Source organism: Mobula hypostoma, chromosome 8 (genome assembly GCF_963921235.1).
Source record: "Mobula hypostoma chromosome 8, sMobHyp1.1, whole genome shotgun sequence".
Taxonomy (NCBI): Eukaryota; Metazoa; Chordata; class Chondrichthyes; order Myliobatiformes; family Myliobatidae; genus Mobula; species Mobula hypostoma.
In genome coordinates, this window is record NC_086104.1 from 156426076 (window position 1) to 156448106 (window position 22031).

The 22031-nt window shown below is 42.3% G+C and overlaps 1 protein-coding gene across 1 annotated transcript; it reads left to right on the forward strand.

Moving 5' to 3' along the window:
* Positions 1 to 115: 115 nt before the first annotated feature.
* ankrd39 (ankyrin repeat domain 39) lies at positions 116 to 22031 on the forward strand. The gene is made up of 5 exons (XM_063055341.1): positions 116 to 271; positions 2408 to 2559; positions 9298 to 9401; positions 14235 to 14438; positions 21574 to 22031. Exons 2-5 carry the CDS (start codon positions 2457 to 2459, stop codon positions 21727 to 21729), a joined length of 567 nt encoding a protein of 188 aa, XP_062911411.1. The 5' UTR covers positions 116 to 271; positions 2408 to 2456; the 3' UTR covers positions 21730 to 22031.

The following is a 22031-nucleotide window of genomic DNA, read 5'->3' on the forward strand; positions in this document are numbered from 1 at the left end:
CACCGCAATGCAACCCGTCGGTTTAATCAAAGTAATTTAATATGTGTTTACTCATGTGATGTTCGCATACAATGTCAGTGTGAAAAAGTAATTATTTGTGAATATGGTTAATAACAAATACTCCGGCACGGGTAGCCGACGAGGAATTACAATCCCCCCCAGCTCGGCTGGTTTTCAAACGCTTCAGGTCGGGTCCCGCCCCACCGCTCTGATTGGCTGCGGATTTGGTTGTATCTTTTCAGTCAGGTCGGGTTCCTTTGATTTGTAAGAGGTGAGTAAAACGGAGGTGTTTGCATGTTGAAATGGTCAGAGTTTAGGCCGCTGTTATTCCGACGGTGGTGGTACTGTATAGGAAGTGTTGATTTGCCGGCAGTTGTCTGTAAGTGCACACTGCTTTCGCGGCCATATTCAGTAGGCCGGATCTTATAACGCTTCCAGGATTTGGACAACGGCCCACTTTGTGGTTAAGGTTATCATTTTATGAAACTTGGTGTTGTAGCGCCAGGTAACTTTGATCCCACGTTCGTGAACTCCACAAGACCTACAGTCTCAAACTGTAAGTGTGGCCGGAGAACTGTCCGACAGGTCCTTGCAAAGCACATTGACGCAGCCTTTTTTAAAAATGGTGTCGAAATAGTTTTGTTTAAATTTGAAAATGCTAAAGAACTCTACGAATCAGGCAGTACCTGTGGAAAGGAACATTTAAAGTCCGGATGTGGCAGACTGTCGAAGACCAAGGGAATCGTGGAATTAGAACCTCCATCAGTAGTTTGTTTGGTATTTCCCGCAATTATATGACAGCTTCTGGATCAGTTTACCGGACAGAGTGCAGGCGACCAGACACATTAAAGTCTGGCGAGAAATATTGGCGCGAGGTTTGAACGAGCCATCACAAACAAGAGAAACTGCACATACTGGAAATGCAAGCAACGCACACAAAATGCTGGAGGAACTCAGCAGCCAGGCAGCATCTACAGAAAGGAGTACAGTCGAGATTCCGACGAGAGCCTTCATCAGAACCTCATATTTTTCTCTAGTCCTGAAGAAGGGTCTTGGCCCGAAATGTCGACTGTTTATTCTTTTCTATAGATGCTGCTTGGGGTTTCTCCTGCATTTTGTGTGTGTTGTATGAACGAGCCATGCTGACCAATTGTGGACAAGATCTGGCTGCGAGGCCTGCATTTACGGCGTGAAGTACCCGTCCTCCAGTTTAGGGGGATAGCACAACTGTCATCGAAAAATCAATTCATTAAAAATATCTTTACCTTGAGAGATTTACAACTCAATTCTACAGGGCATAAGTACGGATAGATTTAAAGGGTAGCTGAAGATGTAGGAGTTAAAGGATCAGAGAGTGGAGTTTAGCAGAATGAATTAGTTGGGCCGATTGGTCTATCATACAAATAGATTGATTTATATAATTCTAGAAATCGATCCGTGATTATTTTAATTCCATATAAACTTGCCTTTTGTCCTTAGTATACATTGAATTCCTTTCCCACTCATGAACTTGCTTAACCTTCCTGTAAATGTATTCCTGCTACTGTATTTGCTTCTGGTCCTTTGTGGCACTGAGTTCCAGTATCGTCACCATTATCTTGGAGAGGTGACAGCGGGACCTGCAGCCCGATTGTGATCCATAGTTACTAACAGCAGGTACTCCAGTTGTCAAGTTGAATTACAGCATCAACTCTAAATCAATTCTCAAAGCTGGAAGGTTTTTTTTTGAGGCCAACAAGCTTGTTCGCAAATATATTACGACTGGGGCTTCAACATTCTGAAGGACACTAATTCCTCGTGTGTGTGTTTGTGTTCCATTGTGTGTGTGTGTGTGTGAGAGAGAGAGAGAGAGAGATAGATCACTGTAAACATCTTGCTCCACAAAGAGCTAGAAGCCTGACTGCAGAATGCCACCTAGGTGCCATGGTTAGAGTGAATAACAAAGTGTAAAATTTGATTATGCAAAGAACAAAAAAATGTTGCTTAAACTTTGCTGTGATAGTGGGAAAACAATGCATTAAAAAGGTACTGCCTCAAAATACAAGGATGTCCCTTTAGAACAGAGATGAGGAGGAATTTCTTTTGCTAGAGGGTGGTGAATCTGTGGAATTCACTGTCAGACAGCTGTAGAGGCCAAGGCATTGGGTATATTTAAAGCAGAGATTGTACTTGATTAATAAGGGTGTTAAAGATTATGGGGAGAAACAGGAGAAAAGGGCAAAGAGAAAATAAATCAGCCATGATGGAATAGCAGAGCAGATTTGATGGGCCAACTAGCCGAATTTTGTTTCTGTGTCTTATGGTCTAAGGCAAACCGGCTGAGATGAAGGAGGGTGACAGCAAACTTGTGAATTTTAATTAATGCAGTTAACAACTTGTTAAATGTATTTACTTTTTCCTCTTGTAGCTGGGATTTACTGGTCTATGGGCCACAGCTCCTACTTTCAGCAAGAACTATGGCATCGGCTAACCATAGTTTGGATTGTACCTGCTGTTCCATTGACTCCTCAGTCCCCAGAAGTGTACACCAGACATTAGAGGAAATGGATTTTGACAGAGGTAGGGCAGCATTTCAGTTTTACTTCTAGGATGGTCTAAAGTCAAAGTTGAGTTTATTGTCTTATGCATGAGTACATCTACTGTTGAAGTCAGAAGTTTACATACACCTTGGCCAAATACACTTAAACTCAGTTTTTCACAATTCTTGACATTTAATCCTAGAAAACATTCCCTGTCTTAGGTTAGTTAGGATCACTATTTTAAGAATGTGAAATGTCAGAATAATAGTAGAGAGAATGATTTATTTCAGCTTTTATTTCTTCCATCACTTTCCCAGTGGGTCAGAAGTTTACATACATGTTGTTAGTATTTGGTAGCATTGCCTTTAAATTGTTTAACTTGGGTCAAACGTTTTGGGTAGCCTTTGACAAGCTTCTCACAGTAAGTTGCTGGAATTTTGTTCCATTCCTCCAGACAGAACTGGTGTAACTGAGTCAGGTTTGTAGGCCTCCTTGCTCGCACACGCTTTTTCAATTCTGCCCACAAATTTTTTTATCGGATTGAGGTCAGGGCTTTGTGATGGCCACTCCGATACCTTGACTTTGTTGTCCTTGAGCAATTTTGCCACAACTTTGGAGGTATGCTTGGGGTCATTGTCTATTTGGAAGACCCATTTGCGACCAAGCTTTAACTTCCTGGCTGATGTCTTGAGATGTTGCTTCAATATATCCACATAATTTCCTTCCTCATGATGCCATCTATTTTGTGAAGTGCACCAGTCCCTCCTGCAGCAAAGCACCCCCACAACGTGATGCTGCCACCCCCATGCTTCACGGTTGGGATGGAGTTCTTCAGCTTGCAAACCTCACCCTTTTTCCTCCAAACATAGCGATGGTCAATATGGCCAAACAGTTCAATTTTTGTTTCATCAGACCAGAGGACATTTCTCCAAAAAGTAAGATCTTTGTCCCCATGTGCACTTGCAAACTGTAGTCTGGCTTTTTATGGCGGTTTTGGAGCAGTGGCTTCTTCCTTGCTGAGCAGCCTTTCAGGTTACGTTGATAACTTCTGACCCACTGGGAAAGTGATGAAAGAAATAAAAGCTGAAATAAATCATTCTCTCTACTATTATTCTGACATTTCACGTTCTTAAAATAAAGTAGTGATCCTAACTGACCTAAGACAGGGAATGTTTTCTAGGATTAAATGTCAGGAATTGTGAAAAACTGAGTTGAAATGTATTTGGCTAAGGTGTATGTAAACTTCTGACTTCAACTGTATGTACGGGTGCAATGGAAAAACTTACTCGCAGCAGCATCACAGGCTCGTATGAACAGCATTCATGAGAAAAACTACTTATATACACAATTTTTACAAGAAAGAACACAAGTAGAACAAAAAATGTTTCAATGCAAAGTGGTCATAGTGTAGCTCAATACATAGGAAATGCTGGAGGAATGTAGAAAGTCAAGCAGCCTCAGGAGCCCTGGCCTAAAATGTTGACTATTTATTCCCCTCTTTAGATGCTGCCTGCTTTGCTGAGTTTCTCCAGCATTTTGTGTCTGTTGCTCAAGATGTCCAGCATCTGCAGAATCTCTTGTGTTTTTAGTTGCTAAACTGTAGTGATTAAGGTTGTGCAGCTGGTTCAAGACCAAATGGTTAAAGGAAAGCTGTTATTGAACCTTATTGTGTGTGACTTCAGGCTTCTGTATCTCCTGTCCCATGATTCTACCCACAGTGGGAAGTGATGAGCCTGTGGTGTATTAGGCAGCGTCCACGACCCTGTGCAGTTTCTGATGTTCCTGTGCATGTGAATTGTCATACCAGACCATGATGCAACCAGTCAGGATACTTTCAAGAGAGTGGCACATTGGTATACTGCTAATACCAGTGACCCGGATTCAATTCTGCAGGTCCGTAATGTGTTTGTACTTTCTCCCCATGACAGCTTGGGTTTCCTCACCCATTCCAAAGCATCTGGGTCAGTAGATTGATTGGTCACATGGATGTAATTGGGCCTGAAAGGCCTGTTCCTATGCTGTATCTTTAAATGAAATAAATAAATAGTACATCTGTAGAAGGTTCTTTTTAGTGATACAGCATGGTTGTCAAAGTGTTTGTTGACAAGCTGAACCATGCAAAAAAAGTAAAGGCACCTTCCTTGTGATGTCAGCTTTGTGCTGGGCCTAGGTTGAGTCGACCAATGTTTCTTGTTGCCGATAGAAGGATCAGAAGTGGAGGGAGTGAGCAGTTTCAAGTTCCTGGGTGTCAAGATCTCTAAGGGTCTAACCTGGTCCTAACATATTGATGCAGTTATAAAGAAGGGAAGACAGTGATTATACTTCATCAAGAGTTTGAAGAGATTTGGTATGTCAACAAATACACTCAAAAACTTTTATAGATGTACCGTGGAGAGCATACTGACAGGCTGCATCACTGTCTGGTATGGGGCGGTGGGGGGGTGGGGGGGGGGAAGCTACTGCACAGGACCAAAGGAAGCTGCAGAGGGTTGTAAATTTAGTCGGCTCCATCTTGGGTATGAGCCTCCATAGTACCCAGGACATCTTCAAGTAGTGGTGTTTCAGAAAGGCAGCGTCCATTATTAAGGACCTCCAGCACCCAGGGCATGCCCTTTCCTCACTGTTACCATCAGATAGGAGGTACAGAAACCTGAAGGCACACACTCTGCAATTCAGGAACAGCTTCTTCCCATCTGCCATCCGATTCCTAAATCGACGTTGAATCCTTGAATACTACCTCACTTTTTAAATATATATTATTTTTTTGCATGATTTTTAATCTATTCAATATACATACACTGTAATTGATCTATTTATTATTATTTTTTCTTCTAGATTATGTATTGTATTGAACTGCAGCCGCTAAGTTAACAAATTTCATGACACATGACGGTGATAATAAACCTAATTCATTAATGGGTGGGCGATATGTTACTTTTTTGGGTGAAGAAGGGGTTGGGCGTTTGGGGTCTGATGTTCTTGTTTTTTTTACATGAGTGATCTGTTAGATTTTTGTGTATAAGAGAGTTAGGGGTTTGAAATTATTGTCGCTGCTTTTTTGCTTGGAGGTTAGGGGTCTGATGTTTTAGCTGCCATACCCAGGTGGGCGATCTGTTAGTTTTGGTGCGAAGGAGGGGTTGGGGATTGTGAGTTCTGTTTCTCTTTCTTATTCATGTGTTGGGGTTGATGTCTTCTTTCAATGACTTCCATGGCTTTCTGTATTTCATGGTTATCTGGAGAAGATGAATCTCAGAGTTGTATTATGTATACTTTGATAATGAAATACACCTTTGAATCTTTAATGCCCAGGAATTTAAAGCTACTAACTCTGTACTACTGACTTTCCCCAATGTAGACCAGCATATTTTTGTCCTCCTTCCCCTTCCTGAAGTCAACAATCAAGTTTTTTGTTTTACTGACATTGAGTGAGAGGTTCTCGTGGCAACACTCAACTAGGTGTCTTATCTTGCTCTTGTACTGTGATGCATCCAATGTACTGGCATGATGGTTTCTTATCAAAATTTCTTCAGTGGAAAGCTTATCTACACTCTTACAAATTCACATTGAATCAAAGGTAGAATTTCACTTTTATTTTGTCACTCACAGGAAGTCCCAGTGTTATTATTATTAATTTATTTATTGAAATACAGTGCAGAATAGGCCCTTTTGGTCCTTCAAGCCACACCCCCAATTTAATTCTAGCCTAATCACTGTACAATTTACAATGACCAACTTGTACATCTTTGGAATGAGGGAGGAAACTAGAGCACCCAGAGGAAACCAACACAGTCATGGGGAGAGTGTACAAACTCTTGCAGGCAGTGGCAGGAATTGAAACCAGATTGCCTGTACTGTCAACCGTTGTGCTAACTACTATGCTGTTTTTCATGGGCAGTGTTGTACTCAAGAGGTCACAGTACTTTCAAAGTAAATTTATTATCAATGTACACCATACACTACTCTGAGATTCATTTTCTTGTGGGCATTTACAGTAGATGCAAAGAAACACAAAAGAATCAATGAAAAGCTACACAAAGATGGAAAAACAACCAATATGTATAAGAATACAAAAAACCCTAATAATAAATTAATAAGAATATAGAGAAAATGAGTTGAATGTGAGTCCATATGTTATGAAATCATTTCAGAGATGAAGTGAGTGAAGTTACCCATGCTGGTTCAGGAGTCTGATGGTTGAAGGATAATAATGTTCTGAGCCTGGTGGTGTGGGATCTAAGGCTCCTGTACTCTTTCTGATGGTAGCAGCAAGAAGAGAGCATGCCTGGATGGTGGGGGCCCTTGCTGATGGATGCTGCTTTCTTGTGGCAATGCTGCTTCGAAGGATATCGGCCAGGGTAGCAGGGAAGTCCCTCCATCTCGTTTAACAGTGCTTTGTGACCTTTTATATCCACTCTTAAAAAGCAACAGGAGCTGAAAATACTTAAGTCCAACAATCACAGCCCCCACAACTACTAAATAAAGAATATCAGCCTAGATTTTGTTGTATTGGTAGAGTGCGGACAGGCTGGTTGATGGTTGATGTTCTTGTTGCTGTTTGCATGTTTTTTTTTGTGCATGGGTGGGGGGGGGTTTGATGTTTCTCTGAACAGCTTCCATGGTTTTCTTTGTTTCATTGATGTCAAGAAAAGACAGATCTCAGAGTTGTATACTGCATACATAGCTTGCTAATAAATGTACCTTGAATCTTCTATACCATTTAATCTGTGATACCTCAGAATCTACCTCTCAGCAAAGGCAAGACTGGAGTTAGAGGCCTGACATCTGAGAGTCTGGGGCCAAGGACTGGAGACCCAGAGATGTCCTGTCCTGGGGTTGGAGGCCTGTGTGTGTGTGAGTGAGTGCGAGGGTGGGAAAGGGGCCTGTTTTGCCATTGTCTTTCTTTAAGTTGTTTTTGCTGCTTCTGTTGTTCTGCTGAACGTTATGGGCCTGCTACGCTGGCACTGGAATGTGTGGGGATACTTGCAGGCTGCACCCCAGCACATCATCTGAAATGTTGGTTTTAAACATACATGATGTATTTCACTGCAACACACAAAATGTTGGAAAAGAATAAACAGTCGACGTTTTGGGCCAAGACCCTTCTTTGGGACTGGGAAGTAAGGGGGAAGATTCAGGAATAAAAAGGTGGGAGGAGGGGAAGGAGGATTGCTGGAAGGTGATAGGTGATGCCAGGTGTGTGGGAAAGGTTAAGGGCTGGAGAAGAAGGAATTTGTATTTTATCATGTATATGTGAAATTGATGATGAAATTTCACATCACCTACAGGGAGGGAAAACCTCAAACCCGGGAGCCATAGCTCATGGTTTACTGGTGATCTTACCCTCCTATATGCTTCTAGCATCTGAATTACCAACAACAGGCACCTTGAAGCTCTAGAGAGAATCCATCAATGCTGTCCAAATTCATGGGAAGATTAAGTAAAGCAATAGTTGCATACACTTCAAATCAATGTTTTTGCAATTGAGTCTCTGATTACATGCTGGGTATGCTATGTTGCCTGTATGGCTGGCATCAAACTTCAAAATGAACATTCTAAATTCTTTCCTGGGAAGGGATTACCAGGCAGACAGAGGAACGGATTCATGCATATGTTCAAAGCCTCCTTGAGAGAATGAAGCATCTTACAGATTCTTGGGAATTCCTGGTTCACAATTGTTCAAAGTGGAGAAGGGGCATTCAGAATGACACTAAGAACTTTGAACCCAACTGAGACATACAATATGCCATAAAATTTGTTGTTTTGTGGCAGCAGTACAGTGTAATATATAAAAATACTATGTTCCAGTAAGAAATACCAAATAAATTACGCCAAATGAAAGCAAAATAGTGAGGTGGTGTTCATGGGCTCTTCAGAAATCCAGGGGAATAAGCTGTTCCTAAAACATTGAATGGGTATCTTTAGACTCCCACACCTTCTTCCTGGTGGTAGTAGTGAGAAGAGGGCATGGCCTGGGTGATCAGGATTCTTAATGATGGATTCTGTCTTTTTGAGGCATCCCCTTTGAAGATATCCTCGACGGTGGGAAGGCTAGAGCCCACAATGGAGCTGGCTGAGTTTACAATGCTTTGCAGCGTTTTCCAATCCTAGGCATTGGTCTTTTCATACTAGACAGTGTACGTAGGACAATAATTGGCATTGGTAAAATAAAGGTCTGACAAACACCTAAATGATCACATCTTTCTACTTAATATTTACCAACAAGTCTCATCACAGAGTTGCATGTTCTGGATGGTAAGGGTCCTTCATGATGAATGCTGCCTTTTTGATTCATCGCATGATGAAGATAAATGGTGAGGAGGCTAGTGACCATGACAGAGCTACAATAGAAGCAAACAAAAGCTCTCTGTAAATGGTGGAAGGAGTGCACCACATCACAGACCACCCACCAACCCTTTTAAGTATCTCTAGCTCTGCTTCTTGTAGAGTCCATTGGTCTTATCGGCCCCTTCAGAAACAGCAATCCAATGTGGAAGCAAATCACCAGTAAAGCTGAGGGACTGTGTTAAATGAACCTAATTGTTTGAGATGCAACACTTGGGCACTGGTCATAAACATGAGATTCTGTAGATGCTACAAATCCAGAGTAACACACACAAAATGCTGGAGGATCTCAATAGATCATGTAATTGTAAATTATCTGTATTTGGGTAGGAAGTAACTGGAAAAAAAGTGGTAGTTACATGGAGTTACTGTAGTTCTATTGAATAAATAACTGGTGAATTGTTTTGCCTCAACTTCCCCTCTTCCCTCCGTGCAGGCATCTGGTCAGCTGCCTGTAATGGTGAATTCAGCAAGGTGCAGAGTTTTCTGGAGAAGGGAACTGATCCCAATTCACCTGATCTGTCAGGCTACACAGCATTGGTGAGTTAATGCTTTGCAAAGTGATCTCATTTGTAAACTCAGCGAGACAGAAGCTTACCTCAGACAATTTCAATTAAATTTGCTGTCCAGACAGTCCATGATAGAGGACTGTAAAGTGCTATGTTTAGATAGATATTTAATAGGAAAGTAACTGAGGATCAGTCTCTGCAACTTTCGCCATCTCCAAAGGGATCCTAGCACTAAAAATATCTTTAACTTCCCCCGTCTCTCCCCTTTCTGCAGGAATCACTCCCTCCCTGATTCCCTTGTCCATTCATCCCTCCCCACGCTTATCCCTGGAAGTAGCCAAAGTGCTACACTTGCCCATTCACCTCCTCCCTCATCTCCATTCAGGACCACAAGCAGTCCTTCCAAGTGAGGTAACACTTCACCTGCAAATCTACAGGGCTCCCCTACATTGGTGAGACACACTGTAAATTGGGGGACCATTTCATTGAACACTTCTGCTCCATCTGCCAAAAGCAGAACCTCCCGGTGGCCAAACGTTTGAATTCTGACTTCTGTTCTGACACGTCGGTCCATGGCCTGCTCTTGTGCCATGTCAAGGCTGCCCTCAGAGTGGAGAAGAAGCACCATATATTCCATCTGGGTAGCCTCCAACATGCTAGCTTGAATATCTATTTCGCTTTTTGGTTAAAAAAAATCCTTCCCCCTCCCCTATTCTTCTATTCCCCACTCTGGCCCCTTATTACTTCTCACCTACCTTTCACTTCCCACTTGGTGCCCCTCCTTCTTCCCTTACTCCCATGGTCCACTCTCCTCTCCTATGAGATTCCTTCTCCAACCCCTTACCTTTCCTACCCACTTGGCTTCACCTATCACATGCTAGCTATCCTCCTTCCCTCCCCCCACCATTTTATTCTGTTTTCTCCTTTCCTTTTATTTCCATAGATGTTCCCTAGACCTGTTGAGTTCCTCCTGCATTTTGTGTGTAGTTGCTTTGAATTTCCAGCATCTGCAGGATTTCTAGTGCCAGAGCAATTTTTATCTTGGAGATGGACCATTAACCCATCCCTCCAGCAATATATCCGCTTCAGCCACTCGCCGCCACAGCCCCTCAGCCCCTTTCCTCGGTCCCATGCACTGCCACCTTACGCTTACACTCCAGACCTGATCTCTACACTGACAGTCACTGTCTTGTGTTTTCATGTGTCCTGCTGCTACCTAAGATTTCCGCTCGCCGAGAGTCACTTTGTTATTTACTGTCAGAGTCCCCTTATGTTCACATACTCCTCCACCAAGAGCAGCAATTCCCACCCTGGGGTCTATGGACCCCTTGCTTAATGATGTTGGTGTACGACAAAAAAAAAGTTGGGAACCCCTGACTTAGCATCACTTATACAGTCCACGTATAGCAGCTAATCCTGTGTATATATGACCACACTCGGCAGGTACTTCTACATTTAATTTTATAGGATTGCTTTCATATTTATTGTGTTTCATGCTTAGTGTTCTTTAAGCTAGATCAGATCCAGAGTAACAAGCATTTCATTCTTTTACACTTGCATAAAGGATGACAATCAACTATCTTGAATCTTGCAATGGATTGAAAAGATCAACTTATTTGTTCCGATATAGATGAAGATTTGTGACTTAATACATTTAAACTGGAATTGAAATCCTGTCAGTGTCCTGAAGCCTAGTCACTTTGAAAGTCATTCTGCATATTCTATGGCTTGTTTTCTAATTAATATTTTGGAGGAGTGGAATTTGTTCCTTAGGTTTCCTCCTTGAAGGCGTTAACTTAGGTTACTGTTCCTTGCTGTTCTTGAATTGTTCACTAGAGGGCACTAGGCCAGTTCAAAGTAAATTTATTATCTAAGTACTTATGTCACCATATACAACCCCGACATTAGTTTTCTTATGGGCACACACAATAAATCCAATAATCAATATAATCCAACATCAGTACCTGGGCTGTTACTTGACCCTCTGTAGGTGTCAAGAAGGTTGTTTAGAAAAGCATTTATCATTTTGTTTCTCTTTTAAGTTGAAGGACAGAATATGAAAGCAAGAAGTTTATCACTGAACTTTTACATAAATAAAAGAAGCAAAATAAAAATATTGCTTCCAATACCACACACACCACACTTTTTGGAACTTACACAGAAGGAGAAGCTAGGGTTGGTAAGCATTGCAGACCAGATAAAGCACAGAAACGGACTCTTCAGCCCATCTAAACAATGCCAGATGCAGAAATCGTTACCAGAATTAAGAATGTGCCTTTTTCCATGTAGTTCAGTACATGGGTAGTGAGTTCCAGTATCTAGGCCTGGCAATGGAGAAGGAATAGCAATTAAAGTACAAGTAAATTTATCTCCAAAGTACCTATATGTCACCATATACTACCACAGGATTCATTTTCTTGTGGTCATTCACAGTAGATACAAAGAAACAAGAGAATCAGTGGAAAAACTAAACACATTTATTTTCAATTCTAGATGTTTCAGTTGTTAGGTATTGACATAGTGGGCTGAATGGTCTGTTTTTTCTCCCCTGTTACAACTCTGATGTGAGGGGAGCTGCGAGGGGAGCCTGCTGCTCATTCAGTGCTGAGGCATGAGGCACTGTCATGGTAGCCGAGGTGAGAAGGTGCTGTGCATTATGCACGTGGTACACATTGCAGCTGTAGTTTCGATAGGGGAGGACTTTTCACTGATCAATAGTGGACACATTTATGCTGATTGGCAACAGATATAAGGGGAGGTGAATTTTTTTCTCAGGATGCAATTAAAGGGTGTGATCCATTTCATGCAGTGTTCAACCACATCGTTTCCATTTCATGTACATCTGCTCTCACCCCATCCTCCGACCACCCCATTAGAGGTAGGGTTCCTCTTGTCCTCATCTACCAGCCCAACAGCTTCCTCATCCAGCACATAATTCTCTGCAACTTCCACCATCTCCAATGGGATTCCACTACCAAGCCCATCTTTTCCCCTCCCCACTTTCTGCTTCTTGCAGGTTTGCTCCCTACGCAACTCCCTTGTCCATTCGTCCCTCCCTATTGATCTCCCTTCTGGCACGTCCTTGCAAGAGGAGTAAGTGCTACACCTGCCCCTACACCTCCTCCCTCACTACCATTCAGGGCCCCAAACAGTCCTTCCAAGTGAGGCGACATTTTACCTGTGAGTCTGTTGTGTTCATAAACCATGTCCGGTGCTCACAGTGTGGCCTCCTATATATCGGTGAGACCCAATGTAGATTGGTAGACTGTGTTGCCGAACAACTACGCTCTGTCCACCAGAAAAAGCAGTATCTCCCCATGGCCACCCATTTTAATTCCACTTCTCATTCCAGTATGTCTACCCGTGGCCTCCTCTACTGTCGTGATGAGGACATACTTGGGTTGGAGGAACAACACTTTATATACAATGAGCAAGCAGCATCACTGTAGACCTGTCACACCCTGGACATCACCTATTCCAACTCCTTCCTTCTGGTAGGCGCTTTAGATCACTGTATGCCAGGACAAATAGGTACAAGAACAGTTTCTTTCCGTATGCCATCAGTCTTACGAACACTTGAATTTTAGTCTATTATAAACCAAGTCCACCTGTACATACACAGGTACACCTCATTGTATATGGTTCACAATTATTTGCACTATTGTTTTGTTTGCTTTTTGATTCTGTACAGCGAGAGCTCAGGGAAACCGGCATCAAATTCCCTGTATGTGTCCACATACTTGGCGATAATAAAGGATTCTGATATTCTGTCTCGGTAGCCTCCAACCTGATGGCATGAACGTCAATTTCTTGAACTTCCGGTAATGGCCCCGTATCCTCTCACTCACCTTGTCTCCTTGCCTGCCCATCACTTCCCTCTGGTGCTCTTCTCCCGCTTTTCTTTCTTCCACGGCCTTCTGTCCTCTCCTGTTAGATTCCCCCTTCTCCAGCCCTGTATCTCTTTCACCAATCAACTTCCCAGCACTTTACTTCACCCCTCCCCCTCTCAGTTTCACCTATCACCTTGTGTTTCTCGCTCCCTTTCCCCCCACCTTTAACTCTTCTCATTTTTTTCTCCAGTCCTGAAGAAGGGTATTGGCCCGAAACGTCAACTGTACTCTTCCATAGATGCTGTTTGGTCTGCTGAGTTCCTCCAGCACTTTGTGTGTGTGTGTGTGTGTGTGTGTGTGTGTTGCTAAGATTTAATTCTTGTTTGTAAGGCTGTTCACTGAGCCTGGAGTTTGGGTTGCAAATGTTTCGTCACCAATCGAGGTGATATCATCAGTGCGCAACTGAGTGTTCTTTCTGCTGAGTGCTCATGTTTATGTTGGCCCGACTTGTTCTGATTGGTTGGTTGTCATGCTGGCCACTAGTCTCTGGTGGGTCCTGGCCAATCAGAGAGCTGAATAATCTCCACTGGCCCGTATCCCTGGTTATCAGTCATTGTGAGCATTGGTTCCTCGGGTGTCTGTGGCTCACTCCCTCAGCCCCAATCCCACAGATGCATAGGTTGGTAAATTGCATCCAGTTCAACATGCTTGTTAATAGAGTCTTCCGTTGAGAACAATCCTTCTAAGAATTCTTTTGATTTCATGTTTTGTGCTTCTGCCAGGATTTTTGTAGATTCCCAGACGAACTTGTCTTTGTGTACTGAGACAGGTTATAGAGGGTCATGTCTTCTTACAGTTAGCTGATGTTCATGTAGTCTTGTGGATAGTTTTCTCCCCGTATGTCCGACATAGTGTTTGGGGCAGTCTCCATATTAGATTTGGTATATTACGTTTGCTCTCTCCATGTGAGCAATTGGATCTTTGGGTCTAGAGACCATGTTTCTACCAGGTTACTGTTATCCTTTTGTTCATAGCACTATGCCAGCCGGCGTGGCGATTATCAGATCTGTGAATATTTGCTGAAGAATGGAGCAAACAGCAACGCTCAGACCAAAGGAGGGGCAACCCCACTCCACCGGGCTGCCTACTGTGGCCACCTTCCTGTGCTCAAGCTTCTACTGTCCTATGGAGCCACTCCTGCTATTATAGACGATGATGGTGCGACCCCTTTACACAAGGTATGGTAATGTAGCTGTATTTTCACACCATAGTCATAAAAAAAATACTGCACTGAAACAGGCCCTTCAGCCCATATAGTCAATGTTGAACCATTTAAACTGCCCTGTCCCATCAATCTGCAGTTGGACCATAGTTCTCCATCCTACCATCCATGTACCTATCCAAACTTATCCTAAACATTGACATCGAGCTCACATGCACCACTTGCGCTGGCAGCTCGTTCTGCTCTCTTATGACCCTCTGAGTGAAGAAGTTTCCCCTCATGTTCCCCTTAAATTTTTCACCTTTCACCCTTAACCCATGACCTCTAGTTGTTGTTCTACCCACCTCAGTGGGGGGGGGGGGAAGCCTGCTTGCATTTACCCTATCTATACCCCTCAAGATTTTGTATACCTCTATCAAATCTCCCCTCAATCTTCTACATTCCAAGGAATAAAGTCCAAGCCTATCCAATCTTTCCTTATAACTTAGGTCCTCCAGTCCCGGCAACATCCTTGTAAGTTTCTGTACTCTTTCAACATCATTTATATCTTTCCTGTAGACAACGAAAACTGCACACAATACTCCAAATTGGGCCCCACTAAAGTCTTATACAACTTCAACATAATATCTCATCTCCTGTACTCAATACTTTGATTTATGAAAGCCATCGTGCCAAAAGCTTTCTTTATGACTCTATCTACCTGTGCTGATATCATGCTTTGCTCCAATCCATTATTCCTTCATTTAAAAATTCCACGTTTGGAGATTGAGCTGAAGATGTGGTCAGGTTTACAGTATTCTGCCTTCCCCCTTTTGATACATTTCTCTTTGCTAAAGGGTGGCTATCAATTTCAAGAATGACACCCTTACAATGCCCCATAGTAAATCGCCAATCCTTGTTATGCCTATAGCTTCTAAGAAGCTGGCCACTATTGACAATTCTTTCCCAGCTGGGAGGAGACCAACCTAATTGTAAAACACCCATCCTTGTTCAGCCTATAGTTTTTAAGAAGCTGGCTACTATTCTCAATAGTTTTGCAACTGGGGGGAAAAACCCACCTAATTGATTGTAATCGTATCTGTTAAATAACCCAAATGAATCATCTTCTCAGTTACACTTTTGTGTCCCGTGATCTATTTTTGACTTCTATTTTTGCTTAGACCAAAGAACATAGAACGGTACAGGAACAGGCTTTGTGGACCACAATGTTGTGCTGAACCAAATAAATTCGTAATCAAATGCTCAACCAAACTAATCCCTTACGTCTACACAATGTCCATAACTCCCCTTTTTCCTTGCATTCATGTGCCTATCCAAACGTGTCTTAGAAGTCCTTAATGTATCTGCCTCCACTGCCAGCCCTGAGTTACAAGGAAAGGTTGAATAGGTTCGGACTTCATTCCCTGGAGTGTAGGAGAGTGAGGGGAGAGTTGACAGAGGTACACGAAATAATGAGGGGTTTAGATAGGGTAAATGCAAGCAGGCTTTTTCCACTGAGGTTAAGTGAGTCTAGAACTAGAGGTTATGGGTTAAGTGTGAAAGGTGAAATATTTAAGGGGAAATTTGGGGGGAATTTCTTTACTCTGGGAGGTGAGAGTGTGGAACAAGCAGCCAGCAGAAGTGGTGGATATGGGTTTGATTTCAGCATTTAAGATGTTTCGATAAGTACATGGATAGGGGAGGGGGCGGAAGGGCTGTGGTCCAGGTGCAAGTCAATGGGATTAGGCAGTATAATAATTTGGCATGGCCTAGAGGGGACTTCTTTTGTGCTGTAGTGCTCTATGATTCTACACAATGCAAAAACGGCAATGATTTCTGCATTTATACTAGCAACGCCCACTTCCATCTTATCAAAGTATTGAATGTATACGTTATGCATCTTGAGATTTGTCACCTTACAGGCAGCTACAAAAGTAACCCTAAAAGAACTCATTAAAAAAAAACCATCAAATACCAAATGCACAGAGAGAAGATAAAAAACAAATGGTGCAAACAATAAAAGTGAGCAAATAGCTTATGAACGGAAGTTTTACAAAAGACATGAAGCCTGAAGCAGGCCACAGCCTCCGTTCAGCACAAAGCTGAGTAATTATCGCAGAGCAGTGAGCAGAACCAGCCCAACACCATGACCTTTTCAAACTGGCTTGGTACTTAAACTGTCCAAACATCAGGTTGTTCCTTGCTCCCTGACTGCTGTGGGGCCTGAACCCCGCTGTCACGATTCAGCCTGTAACTGACCTTTCTGATTTGGCCGGGTGCTGAAATCAATCAGACATTGGGACTTTGCTTGCTCTCAGGGATAGCACGACTCTGCTTTGATCCCACTTCTGCCCTTGCCTGCTTCGACCATTCCCCACCTCTCCATTGTTAGTGTTGGTCATTATAAATAAGATATTTGGTAGTTTTCTTTGTTCAGTATTTTGTCGCCGATAAGTAATTGCCGGGCATCATCAGTGTCATCTTAAAGCATCTCTGCCAGTCTCTTCATTGTCCCCAGAAATGTCAGAAAACTTGTTTAACATCCAATATTGAATAAGCAGACATCCCTTTATCTAAAGAGGGGAATATTTCACATCTTGTAGTTCCTTATAAATGCAGGAGGCCATTCAGTCCATCAAATCTATACTACCTCTTGGGGCAACCCCATTTAATCCCATTTTCCCACATATTTCCCTACAACATGCCTTCTCTCTTGTATCCATCAACTCTTCTCAGATTGTCTTCCCGCCCACCTATGTTGGAAGCAACTTACAATAACTGTTTACTTTGTAGAGTTTGTTTCCTTTGCACATTGGTTGTTTGTCAGTCTTTATTTGTGTGTAGGCTGAATTGTTAGCTCGGTGCTCAACCCAGAAGTTGTGCAAGGAGCAGGCTGGATTTGAACCGGGGACTTCTCGCTCCAAAGTCTGGTGCAGATGCCACTGCAACACCAGCACAGACTTTCCTGTGAATGCCTGCAAGAAAATACATCTCAGGGTAGCATATGGCGATGAATATGTACTTTGATAATACATTAACTTTTGAACTTTAAACAAAGACATCTGTGGAATGTAGGCGGAAACCAGAGTAACCAGTGGAAAATACACACAGTCACAGGAAGAATGTATAAACTGGATTGAGATCAGTATTGAACGTGGTTTGCTGATATAGATAGGCAGCAGTACAACCCGGCAGTGCTACCTACCTCCTGAGAAGCATTTAGAAGTAAACAAACATAATCACAATTGGCAGTAGTTCTTGCACCAAACAACGTTGCACAAACTCTGCTGTTATTCCTGGCAATTCTCTGCGGCTGAATCAGATTTCAGACTCTTGGTGTTTGAGTCAGGTTTCTTGGAGTTAGAGGACTGTGTATGTGCATGTTTGGGAGGGAGGAAGGAAAGGGGTTTGTTTTGCTTGTTTTGTTGTGTTGAGCATCGTGGGCATAATATTTTAGGCACTCAGCTGTGTTGGTTGTTAATGTAAACCATATGTTTCACTGTATATTTTGATATCATCATGTGTCACGCCACACGACAAGGGTAGTCATGGTCACAAGACCATGATTGTTACTGGCAAAGTTTTCTACAGAAGTCATTTGCCATTGCCTTCTTCTGGGCAGTGTCTTTACAAGACAGGTGACCCCAGCCATTATCAATACTCTTCAGAGATTGTCTGCCTGGTGTCAGTGGTCACATAACCAGGACTTGTGATATGCACCAGATGCTCATACGACCATCCACCACATGCTCCCATGGCTTCACAATACTGATCGAGGGGGCTAAGCAGGTGCTATACCTTGCCCAAGGGTGACCTGCATGCTAACGGAAGGAAGGAGAGACTTGCACCTCCTTTGGTAGGGGCATATCTCCACCCCACCACCCATATATTTTGAGATACATGTGATAAATAAACCTGAATGTTGAGCATAGGTCACTGAAGCCATCTATTTCCACCTCTGTAACATAATCCAACTCTGCACTTGCTTACTGCTGAAATCTTCATCCATGTCTCTGCTGCCTTTAGACCTGCTCTTTGCTGGCCTTACTCGTTTAGTCTTCCAGAATGTGCAATGCCCTCACCTGCCTGTTCTCACTTACCTCTATTAGCTCCTAGTTATTCAGTGCCTCAGGTTTAACATTCTCATCCATGTTTTCACATCACCTCACCTGATATCTGTCAGTGTTATACCCCATACAGCTGAGACAACATTAGCCTCTCTGTATCTGTGGTTTTAATTGTTCCACCACCATCTTTAGCTGCCTTAAGCCCAAGTTCAGGAATTCTCTGTCTGGATCTCTTGACCTTTCTTTTCCTTATAAAGATATTCTTCCAAACCCCCCTCTTTGACCAAATACGTGAACACATAGTTCAATATCAAATTTAATATGTCTCCATTTGTGCCTTGGGATTTTTGCTATGCTAAGTGTTCTGTAACTGCAGTATCGTGGATGTGCCCACATGGTGGCACTGTATGCTGCCGATATCTTGTTTCTCATTTTAATAGCATCTGAGTAATAAAAGTTAAGTACATTTTGTTTATTTGTACAGTATTGCTATGTAAGAGATTCAGCAGACAAAACTATGCACATGATGTGCATGAGCACAATTAGATAAGCACATCGGTCTTGGAGAGTTGCAAGGCTGAATCATGGGTATGACTGAGACTTTATTAATTCAAATTAGAGGCGAAATTCAGCAACTGAAGATTTAGTGTGGACTTTGACTTTTATATAATCTATAATATAACCAGTATGTGATTTATGTCAACATTTAAAACTACTGAGGTACAAAATGTTGATCTTTAAAAAAGGATCTAGTGCTTTCCCAGCGTATATGATGAATAAACTCTCTCAGGCTTCCAGCTGGGTACAGGTATCGATTTTAACTGATGTTTCGATGACAGCACATATCAGCGAGACAGGATGTACGGTGGAAACCCTCAACAAGGGGCATAGCTGGTGTATCCGTTTGGGTTACCCATTGAAATCAGCGGTAGCAGAACATTGCATTCGCAACGGCCATAGGATTGACTTTGATGGCACAAAACTACTGTGCCGTGCCAATGGTTTTTGGGACTACCTGGTGAAGGAACCCAATGGAATAAAACTAGAGAAAAAGAATTTTATCAAGGGTGAAGGCCTCGCTCTGAGTAAGAATTAGAGTTCGATTATAAACAAGGTGGGACAGCGGAAACCTGATTGGTTGAGGACTAAACAATCAGGATGGACGGATGACAAGGGTAGATACACTATCGGACTAGACATGCCTAGGCATCATCTCTAATGAAGATGGCAGAGTTTGTCATCGAAACATCAGTTAAAGTTGATATCTGAATCTGGCTGGAAGTCCAAGAAGAGTTTATTCGTTTTGATCTTTAGCTGAAACTGCATACAAAATATTGCTTATTATATTGCATTGCTTGTTTTACTATAACCCACCCATTTTGGAGATCAGACTGGATGCAAAAATAGTTTGAAAGGTTCTCGCCAGAGATGAGACAGCTCTCCAAAGAAAATAAATTTTAGAATGGTCCTCTACTCCTGTTTAGAAGGAACCTCAGTGAAAGATATAAAATTCCACGGGCATGAGTTTAAAACTTACCGTGGACTTGGCTCTGACTGTCTCTTTTAGCACTAATGTCCTGTTTTGCATTTTTTTTCATCTTCACCTGCCTTGAGTAATTTATGTTCTGTGTGTTGTCTGTTAAAATTGGGTATAATCAAAGATGGAATTTATAATAAGGGTTCTGACAATAGGTAGCAGAGCAGAAACATGGATTACTTTCCTTTTCACTGATGCTGCCTGACCTGCTGAGTTTTTTCAGCATTGTTTTTTTAAAATTTCAAACTTCCAGCATCTCAGTTTGAAAAAAAATCCCCACCTATCCTTGAGCTAGTCTTGCTTCATATGTATTCAAGGTGCATAGCAGCACAGTGGCGCAGCAGTTAGCATAACACTTTACAGTGCCAGCAGCAGGGGTTCAATTCCCCCTACTGTCTGTAAGGAATTTGTATGTTCTCTCTGTGGTCATGTGATTTCCTCCGGGTGCTCTGGTTTCCTCCTATATTCCAAAGATACACGGGTTACAGTTAGTAAGTGGTGGGTATGCTATTTTGGTGCTAGAAGCATGGTGACATTTACGGGCTGCCCCTAACACATAATTGGTCTGTGTTGTTTGTTGACACAAATGATACGTTTCACTGTATGTTTTATATACATGTGACAAAGTTTATTTTTTAAATCTTTTAGAATTACCTTTAGCATGTGCTATTCTTTCTCACTATCTGTAGCTCTCAGTTTTTGGTATCGTTTACTCAGATCAAACTGGATACACTATTCTAAAGTAGTCAAGCAGATCCAAAGTACTTTAAACAACAGGAATTCTGCAGATGCTGGAAATTCAAGCAACACACATCAAAGTTGCTGGTGAACGCAGCAGGCCAAGCAGCATCTATAGGAAGAGGCGCAGTCGACGTTTCAGGCCGAGATCCTGACGAAGGGTCTCGGCCTGAAACGTCGACTGCGCCTCTTCCTATAGATGCTGCTTGGCCTGCTGCGTTCACCAGCAACTTTGATGTGTTTTGTCCAAAGTACTTTTCTACTTTTCCAGATGGTAAGAGTATGTTGGGATTCTCTACAGCAGGGGTTCTCACTTTGGGGGCTATGGCATAAAAAACGTTGGGAACTCCTGCTCTACAGGGCATTTTCCTATAAGTAATAATGGTGAGTTTACCTGCCAGTTACGATGTATTGATCCACCAGACAACTGCCAAACCAGAGGTGCTGTTTAATGAAATGGCTTTAATGACTTCAGCTTTGTGCTGATTTAAACAAGCATATTGAGATGTGAAAATCAAAGAACCATGGGTGTTGAAAATCTGAAACACAAATAGAAAATGCTAGAAATGAGAAGCTGGAAAACATATGACAAAAGAGAAACAGAATTAAAGCTTCAGTTGAAAGATCTTTCATTAGATGTGAGAAACATCATGGGTATGATTGTCCATGCGCTTCAGCAAATATTCCATTTCTGTTTAAACATGTCATTCTCCCACTTTGCTTCCCCTGATCATCTGAGTTAAATTAGCTAACACAATGTGTAGGAGCTGGCTGTTTGAGTAGAGTTAGAGCAAAAAGTTCTTCACAAGCTGTATGTCTTTTGTCCATAGGCTGCAGAAAGGGGTCATCAGGAGGTGTGTGATGTTTTGCTTAAGGAGAATCCTGCCCTAAGGACGGTAAAGGACAGAAGATCGAGAGCACCTCATGATCTGGTGACTGACCATCCAACTTTAAAGGAGCATTTACGGCCCAGGATGTTAATGTGATAACCATTGCCTGGATTTAATGTGCCTTGCCAGCACAGTACTTGCATCTGTATCTGTGGATTTTGGAAAAGGAGCAGTACTCCTTCACAATGCCATATTGGAGTTTTGTCCCATGGACCGAGATGCTAACGTACCTCAAAATGGATGGTTTAAAGAAAATCTTCACAACTCATTGCTGAAGGAACAACTGACGAACATGGTTTTCTGGGTACTGAATGGTGCAGTAATGCAACCACTTAACTGCTACCACTTTATACTGCTGAATCAGACTGATATTTTCAGGTATTAAAGTGTTCAAATTA

Coding starts and splice junctions, on each gene's coding strand:
- ankrd39 (XM_063055341.1), top strand. CDS start 2,457: ATGGCATCGGCTAACCATAGTTTGGATTGTACCTGCTGTTCCATTGAC. Junction 2,560..9,297: donor GGAAATGGATTTTGACAGAG/GTAGGGCAGCAT, acceptor CCCTCCGTGCAG/GCATCTGGTCAGCTGCCTGT. Junction 14,439..21,573: donor GTGCGACCCCTTTACACAAG/GTATGGTAATGT, acceptor TTTTGTCCATAG/GCTGCAGAAAGGGGTCATCA.